The sequence below is a fragment of the Rattus norvegicus genome, chromosome 6 (genome assembly GCF_036323735.1).
Source record: "Rattus norvegicus strain BN/NHsdMcwi chromosome 6, GRCr8, whole genome shotgun sequence".
Lineage (NCBI taxonomy): Eukaryota > Metazoa > Chordata > Mammalia > Rodentia > Muridae > Rattus > Rattus norvegicus.
In genome coordinates, this window is record NC_086024.1 from 110,188,758 (window position 1) to 110,203,486 (window position 14,729).

At 49.3% G+C, this 14,729-nt stretch overlaps 1 protein-coding gene across 6 annotated transcripts in view; it reads right to left on the bottom strand.

Annotated features, from left to right (window-relative positions):
* Positions 1-14,729, bottom strand: part of Ltbp2 (latent transforming growth factor beta binding protein 2) — a 100,558-nt gene that overhangs the window by 27,729 nt on the left and 58,100 nt on the right. For all 6 annotated transcript variants that reach the window (NM_021586.2, XM_006240350.5, XM_039112809.2 and 3 more), the window contains 6 exon segments: positions 217-256; positions 1,446-1,465; positions 1,841-2,056; positions 2,281-2,445; positions 4,515-4,637; positions 7,114-7,188. In NM_021586.2, coding sequence (NP_067597.2) covers positions 217-256; positions 1,446-1,465; positions 1,841-2,056; positions 2,281-2,445; positions 4,515-4,637; positions 7,114-7,188 — 639 coding nt within the window.

The window sequence follows — 14,729 nt, forward strand, 5'->3', positions numbered from 1 at the left end:
TCACTAGGAAAATGTTCACAAAGCATTGTGGGATATTTCACTAACCTCACAACCCCTCAGGTAACTAGGGTTCCCAGAAAGAGCGCTCACACATCACAGCACCACGCCGTCTCTGATTTGAACGCCATGGGTCAGTTTATGGGTAGTCATTCCATGACTAAACTAATGTGTCTCCTATTTTTTTCCCTTTGGGAGCTTCTAGGAGGAAGAACTCACCTGGTACCCGGGCAGGTAGGTGGGGAGCACTGGTTGTAATCTGCGCAGAAATGAAGGTTATTTTGGGGGCTCATTTGTTATCTCTAGGACGTATTTCTTCCTCACTTACCCCATCTCCTTCCTGTTCAACTCTCTCAGCGAGCGAGTTTTTGCTGCTCTAGGCATTTTCTATCCCCAATCTTAACCGATCAGTGGCACTTCCTTATCAGTTACAGTGGTTGAATGTATGTCCTGTACCAGCTGGGTGCTGGCCACACAGCGGAACATTAGCACGTATCAAGGCTACGATCCTCATGTCAGAGATGGAGTAACAGAGATTAACTAGATCATCCCGGGCCACAAAGCCAGTGTGCTGAAGCCAGGAGCCATAACTACACTTGGTGTTGCTCACCACAGCTATGGATAGAGAAAGATGAGGTTCAGGAAGCAAAGAGGAAAAGCCAGAGAGCAGAACGGCATTGGGACATTGCTGGAACTGTGAAGACACATAGCAGAAGCTTTGATCTCGGACAGTGCTGGGTTCTTCTGTTTGTTTGTTTGTTTGTTTGTTTGCTTTTTGTTTTGTTTTGTTTCTGAGACAGGGTTCCTCTGTGTAGCCCTGGCTGTGCTGGAACTCACTTTGTAGATCAGGCTGGCTTCTAACTCTGCCTGCCTCTGCATCCCAAGTACTGGGTTTAAAGGCAAAAGGTGCCACACTCGGTTTCAGCACATAATTCTTAAGCAGGAAAGCAAGGCTCTGGAGAAGCAGGGCACGGAGACAGCTTAGCAGATGAGTGGGAGTCAGCAGACTGGAAAGGGACTGGAGAGAAGGATAAGACAGATTCAGTCTTCAGGAGGCGCTCGGAGATCTCAGTCTTGGATGCACATGGGCATTCTGGGACCAGGGAAGAGGATCAGAGGCTTTCTCCTCAGTGGCACGGTTTGAGATCCTCACGGCTACACTTCTGCTTTCCCGAGAGCTCCTCCCAGAAGGCTATGTTAAACAAGCGCAGAAAACAAGCCAGATTCAGGACCAGCTCTAGCTTCCATGCATAGCGCTCAGGTTTAAGTGGCAGCCAGGACTAACTACACAGTCAAATGGGTCCTTGATTCAACTCTGTGATCTCTCCCAGTAAAATCCGATATCCCGTCCGTCCTTCTCCTCTTCAGCTCTTGTGAGACTATACCTGGAGTCTACGTTTATTCTCCAGTTACCCTAATCCAACTCCCTGGCAGGAAGGCTCACTCACCTGAATAGCCCGAGAGTCACCTGGGAAAAGAAGACAAGATGAGCTCCAGGAGGGGGGGCAGCAGCCTCTGCCCTCCACATAGGACTGCTTCACAGTCTGTCCTCTTCCCTGCATCCCCAGCAAGATGAGCAACTCTCTTCACCTGCCTCAGCTTGTCAACTCCCCTTTGGGACTGACCAGAAACCCAGGGGTGACATGGGCATGGGCCTGTTGTTCTATGGAGTACTGGCTAGAGACCTCAAATACAAGCTCTTTCTAGCCCACACATCCTGAGCCCGAGGCAACTGAGTTGGTGTTACCGTTCTGAACCTAACACCCCCCCCCCCTCCCAGGGAAGGAACTGGTAAGAAAAGGAAGAACTTTAGAACTTTAGGAGTTTCCCCTAGCTCAGATACCTTTGTCAGGGAGGGTCTCAGCCTCAATCCAGGTGGCAGTGGCTGCCCGGAGTGGCTGCCTTTCTGCTGCCCCAGGTGGGGGTCCACTGCTCTGCTGTCTCTGTTCCCTTACGGGGCTAGCCAGTTCCTCTTCCTCAGCTTTCCTCATAGACAGGCGGATGTCTGAGCTTGAGTAGGCGTAGCCATGGCCAGCAGGGCAGATCTCCCTGAAGGCTTCTAAAAAACCCAATAGAAGATTAACTGAGCCATGCCCTTCCTGTAAGAAACCAGAGCCCCCTTCCTTCCCTCAAGGGGAAGAGACAATTGTGGCTGCAGAGAGAGTCCTGGGTCTGGAATACAGACTGAATTCCCGCTTGAAGGGACCGACCCAGGCTGGGGAAGAAGCCGCTGACTTTGAGGATGTATCCTGATGGTCAGGGCTGGGCTCAGGGTGTGGTTACCTGTGCCAGGCAGGGGGCAGTGTTCACATTTGCTGCCCCAGGCTTTGCCCACACGGCTGCAACAGCATATCTGCTTGGTGATCCGTTGTACCAAAGGCAGGGTGCAGGTGCCAGACACCAGTGACCGGTAACAGAGTCCCTGTTTCATGGAGACAGCCTTGTCCGCTGCAACAGACAGGGCACGTGGGGATGGGCAAGTAGCCAGTGTGAGGGAAAAAGTACAGAAGGCCGTGGACAGAGGTGTGGTCAGCCACCGCCACCAGGACTAGCCTGGCTTATGTCTCAGCCTGGGAAGTTCGGATGCTCACAAGAACTTCAGCGGGAATGGCTGCAGTGGAAGCGCCCACATCTCCCCATGGTGTTTACCTGATGAGGCCCTAGGTTCATACAGGAAGTGTGAGAGCAGACCTGGGTGGGGATGGAGCTGTTTGTCTCCACCTGCTGCCTTCAAAGTGTTTAGTAAGACATTGTTCTCGAGTGTGCTTCAGGATGATGGGGTGAGAAGAGAACCAGAGACTCTATACCTTTGAATCCCAGGGTGGAATACTGGGAAGCTGGGCCAGCCTCCAGAGACTTCTCTATTATGCTAATAGGGGAAGTCATCAACATGACTTCTCCATCTGCAGGAGAATGAATTCTTGGAGGAAGGGGAAAGAGGAGCCTTGGGGAGGGAGAGAAAATGAAGAGAGAGCCCACTGCTTCTCTCCATGTTTCTTCATTAAAATGCCTTTACCAGAGTGACCTTTACCAGTGTTAAGTAAAGTCTCTGATAAAGAAACTTTTGTTTTGTTTTTTTGAGACAAGGTTTTGCTATGGAGCTTTGGCCAGCCTCAAAATCACTGCAGACCAGACTAGCCTCTGTTTCCAGGGTTCTGGGGATAAAGGCATGCACCACCATGCCCAGCCCAATGAAGGAACCTTAAGGCTTGGAAAAGGAAAGACGATAAGGTCCTCGGGGCCCTGATTACAAGTTATTGCTACCACAAACAAACCGACTCTCAGGGCTTCCACTGTCTCCGATCCTTAGAGTCAGAGCCAGACCCTTCTTCGTGCCACTACCTCTGGGTGGCAGCATAGTCTGGTTCCTCCTGTGGCATCCCCAGACCCAGGAGCAGGCACTTTGTGGCCAGCCAGAGTGCTCTGTGAGTTAGAAGGCTGTGCCAGAGGTCTCTGGGGACTGGTTTTATTCTGTTCTGGTCAGACCTTTTTTCCTAAGGAAGGGCCTCACATGGGCTGTGGTATCAGCTCTGCTGTCTGAGGAAGGGCCTGGTAGTCTGGAACTCTGTCAGCTAGAAACCACAGAGGTCACTGGGAACAGAACTGCCAGGGTTTACAAGGACTGTACACACATTCACTATGTAAAATCATAACTCACAACAGGTGTGTATTCATGGTCATGGAGATGCACACAAAAAGAACCAGGAAGTAATACAAAGGCATTGGGATGGGGCAGGAACACCGCTCTCCCATAGACAAATGAATGTTCCTTTAAATCACCTAGGGACTGGAGAGATGGCTCAGTGGTTAAGAGCACTGTCTGCTCTCCCAGAGGACCAGGGTCTGAATCCCAGCACCCACATGGCAGCTGAGAATCACCTATAACTCCAGTTTCAGGGGATCTAATGCCCTCTTCTGGCCTCTGCGGACACTAGGCACACTGTGCACAGACATAATACAAGCAAAACATCCATACACATAATTAAAAAGAAAAAAAATCACTTAGCAGCCACGTGACCTGGTTGCTAAACTTGGATAGTAGTTTAATTAGCAGATACGGCTCACCCAGACACTTCAAAGTGGCAGCGCTCACCTTCGAGGACAGTGAGACAGCAAACAGGACAGAAATGATCAGAGAGGAAAACAAAACAAAACTCAGAAAACGTGAATCACAAAAAAAGTTTTGGGGTTGGGGATTTAGCTCAGTGGTAGAGCGCTTTGCTTGCCTAGGAAGCGCAAGGCCCTGGGTTCGGTCCCCAGCTCCGGGAAAAAAAAAAAAAAAAAAAAAAAAAAAAGAGCCAAAAAAAGTTTTAGAAGAGAAGCCGGAAGTCAAAAGTGGGGCTGTAACCTCCAGTGCCCACAGGGCACACAGATCAATTCTGTACATTGGCCCAACTCCAAGTTCATAGCAGACACTGGCTCTGGGCATGAGACCATGAGGTTTGGGGAAATTTGCCTCTCAGTCTGGGCTGTGCCCCTGGAGGGTGTCTCTCGCCCCAAGGCCCACCATCACTTACATACACAGCGGCTCCTTGATGGATCCAGCATGAGGCCGGGCCTGCAGGTGCACAGGTAGCTGCCCCTGGTGTTCACACACTCTGAATCCTTGCACAGGCCCAGGGTCAGGCACTCATTGATGTCTGCAGGGAGTGGAGGAATTCGACTGAGGATGGATGGTTGGGAGGGAGCTGCACATGGTCAGTGTGAGATCTCTCTGGATCGTGAGAGGAACCACTCAACAATGTCAATGGAATTATTAAATAAAAAAATTACATACCATTTCACTCACTGGCACAAAGTAAGCCATCTTGGTTGGAAAGCTAATATTTGTGGAGTGCCTACTGTACGCTCGATACTCTCGGTAATTGAATATGACACCCTATTTAACCTTGTGGGTAGTTTTATCAGCTTCTTGGGTCCTTGTTTTATAGAAGAAGCAAAGCTCCAGGAGTAACTTTCCCAGAGTAACTCAGCCCTTGGTGACTCCTATAAGCAGCATGGGAATCGAATAAACAACACTGTCTTGGTTTCAAGAGCTCCTGAGCAACCGAGGGGCATATTTGCAGGGAACTGGAAGCCAGGGGCTGAGAGGACAGTGTTGAGAGGCTGGGAAGAAGGGTAGAGTCAGCAGGAAGTTAGGAAGGCACATGAGAGGTATCCCCCTGCCACAAGCAGGCTGCATGACCTCCCAAGACCAGCAAAGGCTCCTGTTCATCCTCATGTAAGAAAGACAATGGCTTCTTCCTAGTGCCCAAACTTCTTATGCTGCCGATGGGAGCTCAACCCCTCATCCTCTGGGCTCCAAGTGGTCAACATGCTGGTGACGGCGCCTCTGTTGGTGACTGTGACTGCTGGGTCAATGCTGATAGGAAGCACTCTGGGAAGAGCTTCCAGAGCAGGAGTGTGACTTAGGTAGCCCAGGGCCATTACAAACACCTGCTCATTCTCAGGCTTTGAGGAACGTAACACAAGATGAGGTCCCAAAAGATGGGCACCAAGAGGACATCCTTGGTAGGATGCAGAGGCACCCAAGAGAGGCCACTGTCAGTTGGGAGGGAAGCTGACCCACACACCTTAAAGCCTGCTTTGCCTCCCTGTGCTTCCGAAGCTTCAGAGCTCCTCACCACCTTTTCCAGGCAAACCCAAAGCATGACATAGTATCCGAGACCCTCCCAGAGCCTAGGAAGGAGCTTATCCTTCTGCCTGGGAGGTCTGCACCCGCTTCAGCTGGACAATTTATGTTCACTGGCCTAGTGCTACCTCCTCCAGGAAGCCTTCCTTGATCCTTCCAGCCCAGATTGGGTTCTACCAAGGGATCCCATGACACCCAATAAAATCCTTCTCTGGTTGTATCTAGTAACTAGGTGTCTGTTCTCCTGGGTCATAGACTGGCTCATACCCATCACTATGTACTTAGCAACAAGCACGGATTGGCTGTAGCACTTTGCTTGTGTACACAATCACACACCCTCTTGTTCTCTACCACTTCAGAGGGAGGGGGATGGTGCTTGTGGGTGAAGAAGCAGGGGCCAAGGCACTCTGGGGTTGGTGCTTGGGAACCTTCCCAGGAGCTCTGTGGAGGACAGGCAGAGGACTTGCTGAAAGTCTAAGAATGGACGGCACAGAGTTCTCCTTATACCCAGTAAGACTCTGGGTCCACTGTACCCAAGGGAGTTAAAGCTGGGTTAGGCAGAGCCAGCAACAGACACTTAGGCCTGGACCAAGCACCCTTTCTATCCTTGAGCCAAAATCCCTTCTGTGGCTGGGTACCCCATAGACAGACAGACAGCTACAGTTTCATCTCCCTGAGAGAAAACTTCCAAAAGGGACCTCAGGGACATTTAGGACAATATTATCTTCAACCCAGTTTTATTCACAGTCATACAGACAGCTCTTCACACAGTTGTTGAAGTCCTCTGAAGGTAAGTGCCCCCACGTCCTGCTAACATTGCCAACTCTAGGGCCACTTACCAATAGAAGGTTCATTTTGGCTCCAAAATCAACAAAGTCACCACTCAGTCCCTCTCTCTGTCCCAAGGCCTGGCCCCTCTGTGGGCTCTAATGCAGGCCACCCCTGCCTCAGCTGGCCCCCAGATCTGCCAGCGAGGCGTTAAGATGGGGGTGGGATTAGGCTTCAGGGTCCACCTATCCTTGCCATCTGTGACCTTCCCTTTGTCCCTGGCCAGGACTGAGGCAGGTAAATAGGAGACCCAACCATCTAATTGTGCTCTGTTGGGAAGAGCCTAAAGAGGCTGTCACCACAACAGGGTGATCTCAGCTCTTTCGGTGGAAAGCCCTCCTGTTCCTGGGGGAGCAGCCTGAGAGGTGAGGGAATGTGTAGGGATTCAAACAGAAGTGAGTAAGGATGAGTCACACACACACACACACACACACACACACACACACACACACACACACACACCCAGGATCTCTCAGCATCAAGTAAGTCCTGATGTAGATCCCTAGGGCTAGCCCCTCCCACCGGGGGCTGAAACGTGTAACAGGCAGTGATCACTCCTGCCTTCTGGGGTGGGTGTTCTCCCAGGATTAGCAGGCATAACCACACCTCCCAACCCCACTCCACCCAGCTCAACCCTGGTTCTGGGTCTTCCTTACCTTGGCAATGGCTGAGGTTTAGTCTCTTATACCCTTGGGGACACTCCAGCTGGCCGTTTTCAATCACGGGGAAGGCTGAGGAGTGAAGATACAGACAGTCTCATGGGAGGGCCTTTATCTACCACGTGCCCACAGTCTGGTTGTCCCATGTGCTAAGTAGCTCTGGGTTCCTCAAACATTTCCCCGGGCAGCTGTCCCACCTTGCTGTCACCAAGATCCTTCTGGCCAATCTTGCTATTTATTTATTTATTTATTTATTTATTTATTTATTTATTTATATGACAATGCTGAGGGAATGAACCAGGCATAGAAAGGCAAGCACACCCTTATCTCATATCTGTGTGCAATCTGAAAAGGCAAACCTATCGAATCAAAGCAGGAAATAGCGGTTACTGGGAGCTGTGGTAGAGTTGGGAGGAGTTTGGGAGTTGGTGGTCCAAGGTGTGAATTTCAGGACAGGCCAGATGGCTCAGTAAAAGAATTTGCCTCCCAGCCTGACAGCCTGAGTTCAAGACCTGGAACTCGCATGGTGAAAAGAGAGAACCAACTCCCACAAATTATCCTCCGACCTCCACACTCACATCCTGTGGCCCGTACACGCCACACACACACACACACGTCACACATGATTATGCACACATACAAGACAAACAAACAAATGGAAAACTTAAAGGTATGACTTTCACAAAGGACTGGGGTGGTGTGAATACGCTTGGCCCACAGTGGCACTATTAGCAGGTGTGGCCTTGTTGGAGGAAGTGTGTCACTGTACGGGCGGGCTTTGAGGTCTCTAGTGCTTAGGCCCTGCCCAGCGCAGAAGAGAGCCTCCTCCTAGCTGCCTGGCTGCCTTTGGATCAAGATGTAGAACTCTTGGCTCCTCCAGCACCATGTCTGCTTGCACACTGCTGTGTTTCTCATCATGATGATAACGAACCGAACCTCTGAAACTGTAAGCCAGCCCCAATTAAATGTTTGCGTCTATGGGAGTTGCTTGGTCATGGTGTCTCTTCACAGCAGGGAAACCCTAACTTAGACAAGGAGGACTAAGATCAAGAGATCTACTACCCAACAAAGCAACTATAACGAATAATGCATTGCATATGTGAAAACCACTAAGAAGAGATTTTAAGAACACTCACCCTCCGCCCAAATAAACACAAAAATAATTGAGTCAATTAACACGCATATCTATGCAAAGCAATACACATATTTTGTGTCTGTCATATGCGAATGTGGACTGTGTATATGTCCATGTGGGTGTTACAGGAGAGGTGTGTGTCCATGTAGGAGCAGCATAGGACAGAAGTCAGGGTTGATTGTTCTCTACCGTATTTGTTTGAGACCAAGTGAACCTGGAACTCATAGTTCAGCTAGGCCGACTGGCCAGTGAGCTCTAGGGATCTGCCTGTTTTCACTTGCACAGCACTAGGCTTAGCAGCACTTGGTGTTTTCTTTTTACATACTATGTATCCAAACTCAGGTTTTTGTGCTTGAGCAGGAAGCAATTTACTAACTGAATCATCTCTTCAGCCTAAACATGTACAGTGTATTCTCATTTCAGAATATCATGCTGTACATCATATATATGTGTGGATATATGCATATATATATATATATATATATATTTCAATGAGAAATATTTTTAGAAACTGAAGTGATGCCCTATACTCTTAATCCCAGCACCCAGGAGACTGAAGCAGCAGGGCCACCTCAAGTTCAAGGCCAGCCTGAGACAGAGCGAAGACCCTGTCTCACCTAGCGAAAAGATTTCATTGTTTGAAATACTAAAAACGTCTTTTTTTCACCAGGCAGTGGTGGTGCACTCAGAAGGCAGAGGCAGATGGGGCTTTGAGTTTCAGGTCAATCTGGTCTACAGACTGAGTTCCAGGACAGCCAGGGCTACACAGAGAAACCCTGTCTCAAAAAAAAAAAAAAAAAAAAAAAAAAAAAAAAACCAGACAGACAGAAAAACAGACATTTCTCATCCGAGTTTGTAACACATATATAGCTAAAATATTATATGCATTATACATTCCACTAATTTACATTTTGCAATATAACATATGATCAAGCATGCTTTATTTATTTTATTAACTTTATTTGGAAATGATTATAGAGACACAGGAGAGACCTGGATGTATATTGGCTAACGAGGAAATGATATCAGTATTTTGATGCTAACACACATCCTGCTTTGATTTCACAACATCCCTCTTACGTCACAGAGGCAAAAAACCCCTATTGATACTAAACAGGAAAAGGAAGCATCTGCATTGTTTTAGAGTGGCAGTCCAGTGCGCATGACCACCTCTTGGGTTTGATCTCCAGCAGTAAGGTGGAGGGTGGGGGGAAGACTGAGTTCATAATTCCCAAGCTAAGAAGTACCTAAGAGAGTGGATGAGATGGCTCAGTGAGTCAACACACTTGCCACCAAACTTGACAACCTGAGTCCAATCCCATGGAGCCACATAATGGAAGGACAGAACTGTTATTCCAGCTCTGTGGGATCCAGCGCCCTCTACTGGCCTCTACGGGTCACTCAGGTGCACACACTAACACACAGACACACAGAGGTATAATTTAAAATAAGAAGAAGCAATTTTTAAAATAATGCAATTTTGGTGGGCAAGGTGGTTCACGTCTTAATAAGGAGACAGAGACAGATCTCTGGGAGTTCAAGGCCACTGTGGTCTAGACCCTCTCTCTCTCTCTTAAAGAGGAGGGGGGGAGGAAAAGGAGGAGGAAGAAGAGGGGAGGAGTAATGATATTTTCATTCAGTCATAGAGCCAAGTTTGAATGCCTTGGCATTTACAAATTTTGTTTTTAGTGCTGAAGATGGAACTCAGTGCCCTAGCACTAAACTAAATTCCCAACTCCTCTTGCCTTCTCTGCTTTGATGTGTGTGTGTGTGTGTGTGTGTGTGTGTGTGTGTGTGTAGCACAGGACACACTCAGACTCTCTATCTGAACCTGCTTCCCTCTCCCAAATGCTGGCCACCATGTCTGGCCTACAAATGTTTTTCTAAGTGTGTAGCTGCTACTTTGTAGCCATTTCTTAGGGCGAGGTTTGAGGTTTGCTATCTAGGGCTGCAGACAGAACTCTGTGTCTCACATCTTCTTGGCCACTTGGCTCTTACCGTGCGTGCATGTCAGGCCACGTGTGATGGGCCGATGACAAGTCATAAGACGTGCTACTGTCATGCTTTTCCTGATAGCTTAGGATTACGTCATTATTAGTTTCCAGAGACCTCAGGTTCTTAGCAGGAATTTTCTAGAGTCTCCCCTCTGCTTTGTCAGGACTGATTTAGTTAATGCCAGGCAACAAACAAGTGCAGGAAGCAGAACAATGGGAACCAGGGGACTTGTAACATGGCAAAGTCAAACACATGGAAACCCTATCCCAGGGCACATTGCAAGCCAACCGAGATATGTGATAGTTTGACCTGTGGACAGATCAAATGAGGACATACACTTGTGAAACTTAATGTTTTCTTTGGTACTAAAAAAGTATAAGTTGAAGGTCTAATATTTTTTAATGACGTGATCCACCTTCTCTGAGTTCTAAGCGTAGGTTCTGAAGCACTGGGAGTGAGACATGGATGGAGGTGAAGCTTGGGAACATAGCAGTCCCCTGGCCTGAGGCCTGGTGAGCTGAGGACAGAAGGGAGGGAGCCTGAGACCACACTGTCAGGAGAAACTTGGAACACTGGCTGATTGGATGCAGGCAGCAGACATTAGGAAGAGCAGAAAGTGGGAAAGAATACTACAGAGAATTTGCCGGGGGCTGAGGAGTAATGCCAAGTTAGTGTTTGTGTGACGCTTGAGTAGTAAGGACACTGGGCCATGCTGTCCTGTCTGTTTCTCACAACAGTAACTGTCAGGAAGGCTTCTAGTCCCCATTTACAGAGCAGAAAAGCACAGCTCAGGAAGGTAAGGAGGTTGGTGGGAACCAAGTCAAGGTTGAATACAGGCTTCTGCCCCAGAGGCCACAAGTGTCTTTTTCACTCTGTACTGTTTCAGGGAGGGAGGGAGGGAGGGAGGGAGGGAGGGACAGAGAGAGAGAGAGAGAGAGAGAGAGAGAGAGAGAGAGAGAGAGAGAGCGCCCCCTCAGACAGACAGACAGACAGACACCCCTCAGAGAGAGAGGCAGAGAGAGATATAGAGAGACAGAGAAAGAAACAAGATACAGAGAAAGAGAATCATCGAGAGGAGGAGAGAAAGAGAAGGAAGAGGAGGAGGAAGAGGAGGTAAGAAGGAGGTACCTTCTCAGCGGGTTTCAATATGCCAGAGGCCAGGGCAGCATCACCTCTTAGATGTCCAGAGGGATCAGAAGAGAAGTCAGGCAGATCTTTGCTTTCTGGGCAGTTGGGAGAGGAGGGGGGAGCGCTTGGCTAGAGCTATGAACAGTTAGAAGAGAACGGGGATCTGAAGAAAACTGTGAGAGTGAGAGCCGAGGCCCTGGAAAGCTGAGAGGACCTGGCTACAGTCACACAGAAGCCCAGGCTCCCTCCACAATGGAGATCCTGCCCTGTACTGAGACTTTACTGTCACTGGGTTGAAGAGAAAATACCGGATTGGCACTGCTTCCTGAAGGCAAGCTTCTAGAGAAAAATAACTGCCAAGCTTCTGTCTCTGTAGCTCTCCCAATTTGGCTGACAGCCTCCACATCAAGCTAGGTATTTCCATACCTTTCCAAAGCCTTCCAGAATAACTCATAAGGGGAGAATTCCCAACTTCTGTGAAACCAAATCTAGCATCTCTCTTGAGGAAGCAGAAAAACCTCCTTGGGATTAGGAGCAGAAGTTCAGATGGCCATAAGGCCTGGGGTGAGAACCCAGCAGCCACTAAACTGTGTGACTCACAGAGGTGAGGCAGGAGGTGTCCTTCCTGCATGTTCCCAGGGCACCAGCCTTCCCTGCTCATTGCATTTAACATGTGCTGCGGCCACCGGTGTGTGTGTCCATCTCCTTCCCAGAGTGTAATCTCTGTGGGGATGCCATCTCTAGTGCCAAGCCCTGTCCCTGTCTCGACCTGGGCAGTCCCACCATATGGAAACAGATAACAACATTCTGATACAGATTTGCTGCAGGGGAGTCCCTATAGCAAAGGCTTCACACAGCAGCTTACTTAACCTCACAACAGTAAGTTATGTTATGATGGGTACTTAGTAAATTCGCTCCATTTCGCAGATAAGTGAATGGAGGCAAATAGAAGCTAGAAGCATGCTTAATGTCACCCAGTGGGTGGATGGGGCTGGCTTTATGAATGGTGGAGGGCTGGCTACAGAGCATCTACTGCTTCAGAAAAAAGAATAAGCCAATCTGGGACAAGCCTTGGGCACTGTGTACAGAGAGAACTCTGAGGTCTAGGGGAGGCTATGGGAAGATATCTGCTCAGCAGGTCCCAGGGACCTTCCCCCACTGTTTTGTTTGTTTGTTTGTTTTGTTTTGTTTTGGATCAGAAAGAGGAATGGGAAACAAAGTATCAGGATGGCCAGGAGGCCAGAAGATCTCATCAGATGTTTGACACAAACACAAAGGATTGAATTGCCACTCAGAGTTATCTGAGGGAAATATGAAGAGCCTGTCTCCACCCTCAGGGTCACACTGGGTCAAGGATGAAACCATAACTTGGAGGAGGAGGGGAGGAGGAAGAGGAAGAGGGGGGAGGAGGAAGAGGAAGAGGGGGAGGAGGAAGAGGGGGGAGGAGGAAGAGGAAGGGAGGGAGGAGGAAGAGGAAAAGGGGGAGGAGGAAGAGGGGGGAGGAAGAAGAGGAAGGGAGGGAGGAGGGGGAGGAGGAGGAGGGGTTTGTGATCTGCAGATCTGGAAAGAGAAGGTGGCTACAGGTGGCTGGAGAGATGGCTCAGAGATTAAGACCACATGCTGCTCTTGTAGACAACCCAGGTTTGATTCCCAGCATTCACAGGGCAGCTCACAACTCTAACTCCAGCCCTAGGAGACCCAACGCCCTCTTCTGGCCACCTAGGGCACTGCATGCATATAGTGCACAGACAAACACAGATATGCATAAAAATAAGCACCAGTTGGCCACGGTGATTCCAGTACAGTGTCAATGTCAATGTCAAGGACATAGGAAGCTTCCGTGTCCCTACAGCTGGTACTCTGACACCTGACAGAGCCAAAGTATCTCTTGAAGGCATAGTCAGGATCAACCCAAACTCTATAAACACCTAAAGCATGTAGGATGGGTGTGGGTAACTTTTCTGCTATCAAAGAGGGCAGTGTGCCTCTGGACATTTCTCATCACCGACTTTGCCCATCTTCCTGCTGCCCATCTCTTTGTGCCACATTCGCACACCTCACAGTTGGGGCAAAGGGACAGAGAGCCCCTGGCTGCAAGCTCTCTTGCCACACTAATTCTACCCTTCCTTCAGCTGCTGGGACTCCCAAGGAGGCCTCAACAGAAACTAACTGCTGGAGACAGTTTGGCCCTGGTTCCCCATGCAGAGCTGGGAGAAGACAGTGAAGACATGTCTAGCCACAGGGTTATTTACAGTACACTCCTGATCTCGGCCATCATGACAAGGTGTCCACAACAGGGGCATATGGAGATCCCTGATGCATAATACCCCTCTCCACAGAACACACTCATATTTGGCCTGGGGGTGGATTTCTGAGCTGGCTGGAATCTTTCTTGCCCCACAGTTGCACACCCCAGGCAGGTGGGTATGCTGAGGTGAAACACCAGGTAGAAATGGTGTGGGAGCCCAGTGTGACCAGGGCAGCTGGGGCAACCAGGTACACAACTAACTCCCGGGTTCACTCTGATTTGGAGCACACTTCCTATTCTCTTTTAGCCTATGGTTCTGCATCTGTAGAAGTGGAAACAGAAACTTATTTTGCAGAAATAGAGTGCCATGAAGATTTACTCTGCTGAAACAATGAATGCGGGACAGAACCTCACACAACCAGACCAATCCAAGGAGTTAGTTCCCACCTCCTTTCCCCTGCTGTATCCTTACCTCCCCCTCCCTCCCACTCTTCCCCTCCCCCTCCTCCCTTTTCCTCTCCTTTCCCTCCCCTCCCTCTTCTCTTATTCTCTCTCCTCCTTCTCCTCCCCTCCCTCCCTTTTCCCCTCCCCCTCTTCCCCTCCTTGCCCTCCCTTTCCCTTCCCTTCCCCCTTCCTTTTCCTTCCCTTCCTCCCCTCCCTCTCATTCCCTCTCTTCTTCCTCCCTTTCTCTCCTCCCCTCCCTCTCTTCTCTCATTCCTTCCCCTCCTTCTCCTCCCCCTTTCCCCTTCCCTCTTTCCCTTTCCATCTTTTCTCTCCACACCCCATTCTTCCTTTCTTCTCTCCTTCCCTCCTATCCTTCTCTTCCACTTAAGTTGCTTTTAATCAGAGTGTTTTATCACAGCAACAGAAAAGTAGTCGATGAAGGCGAAGGGAAGCTCTTCCTGTGGAATTACAGCTCTAACTGATCATGAGCCCCTGAGAGCTACAGCCGCTACATTTCAGCAATGGTCACACTGCCCACAGTTAGGACTTTCTCGTTGGTCAAGTGCCATGGGACCTCTCAATGAGAATGGACATTTCCCTCAAAGATGGCCCCCTCTGTTTCCTCAGAGAGGTAGGAGGGCCAATGTCACCACAGATAGCAAA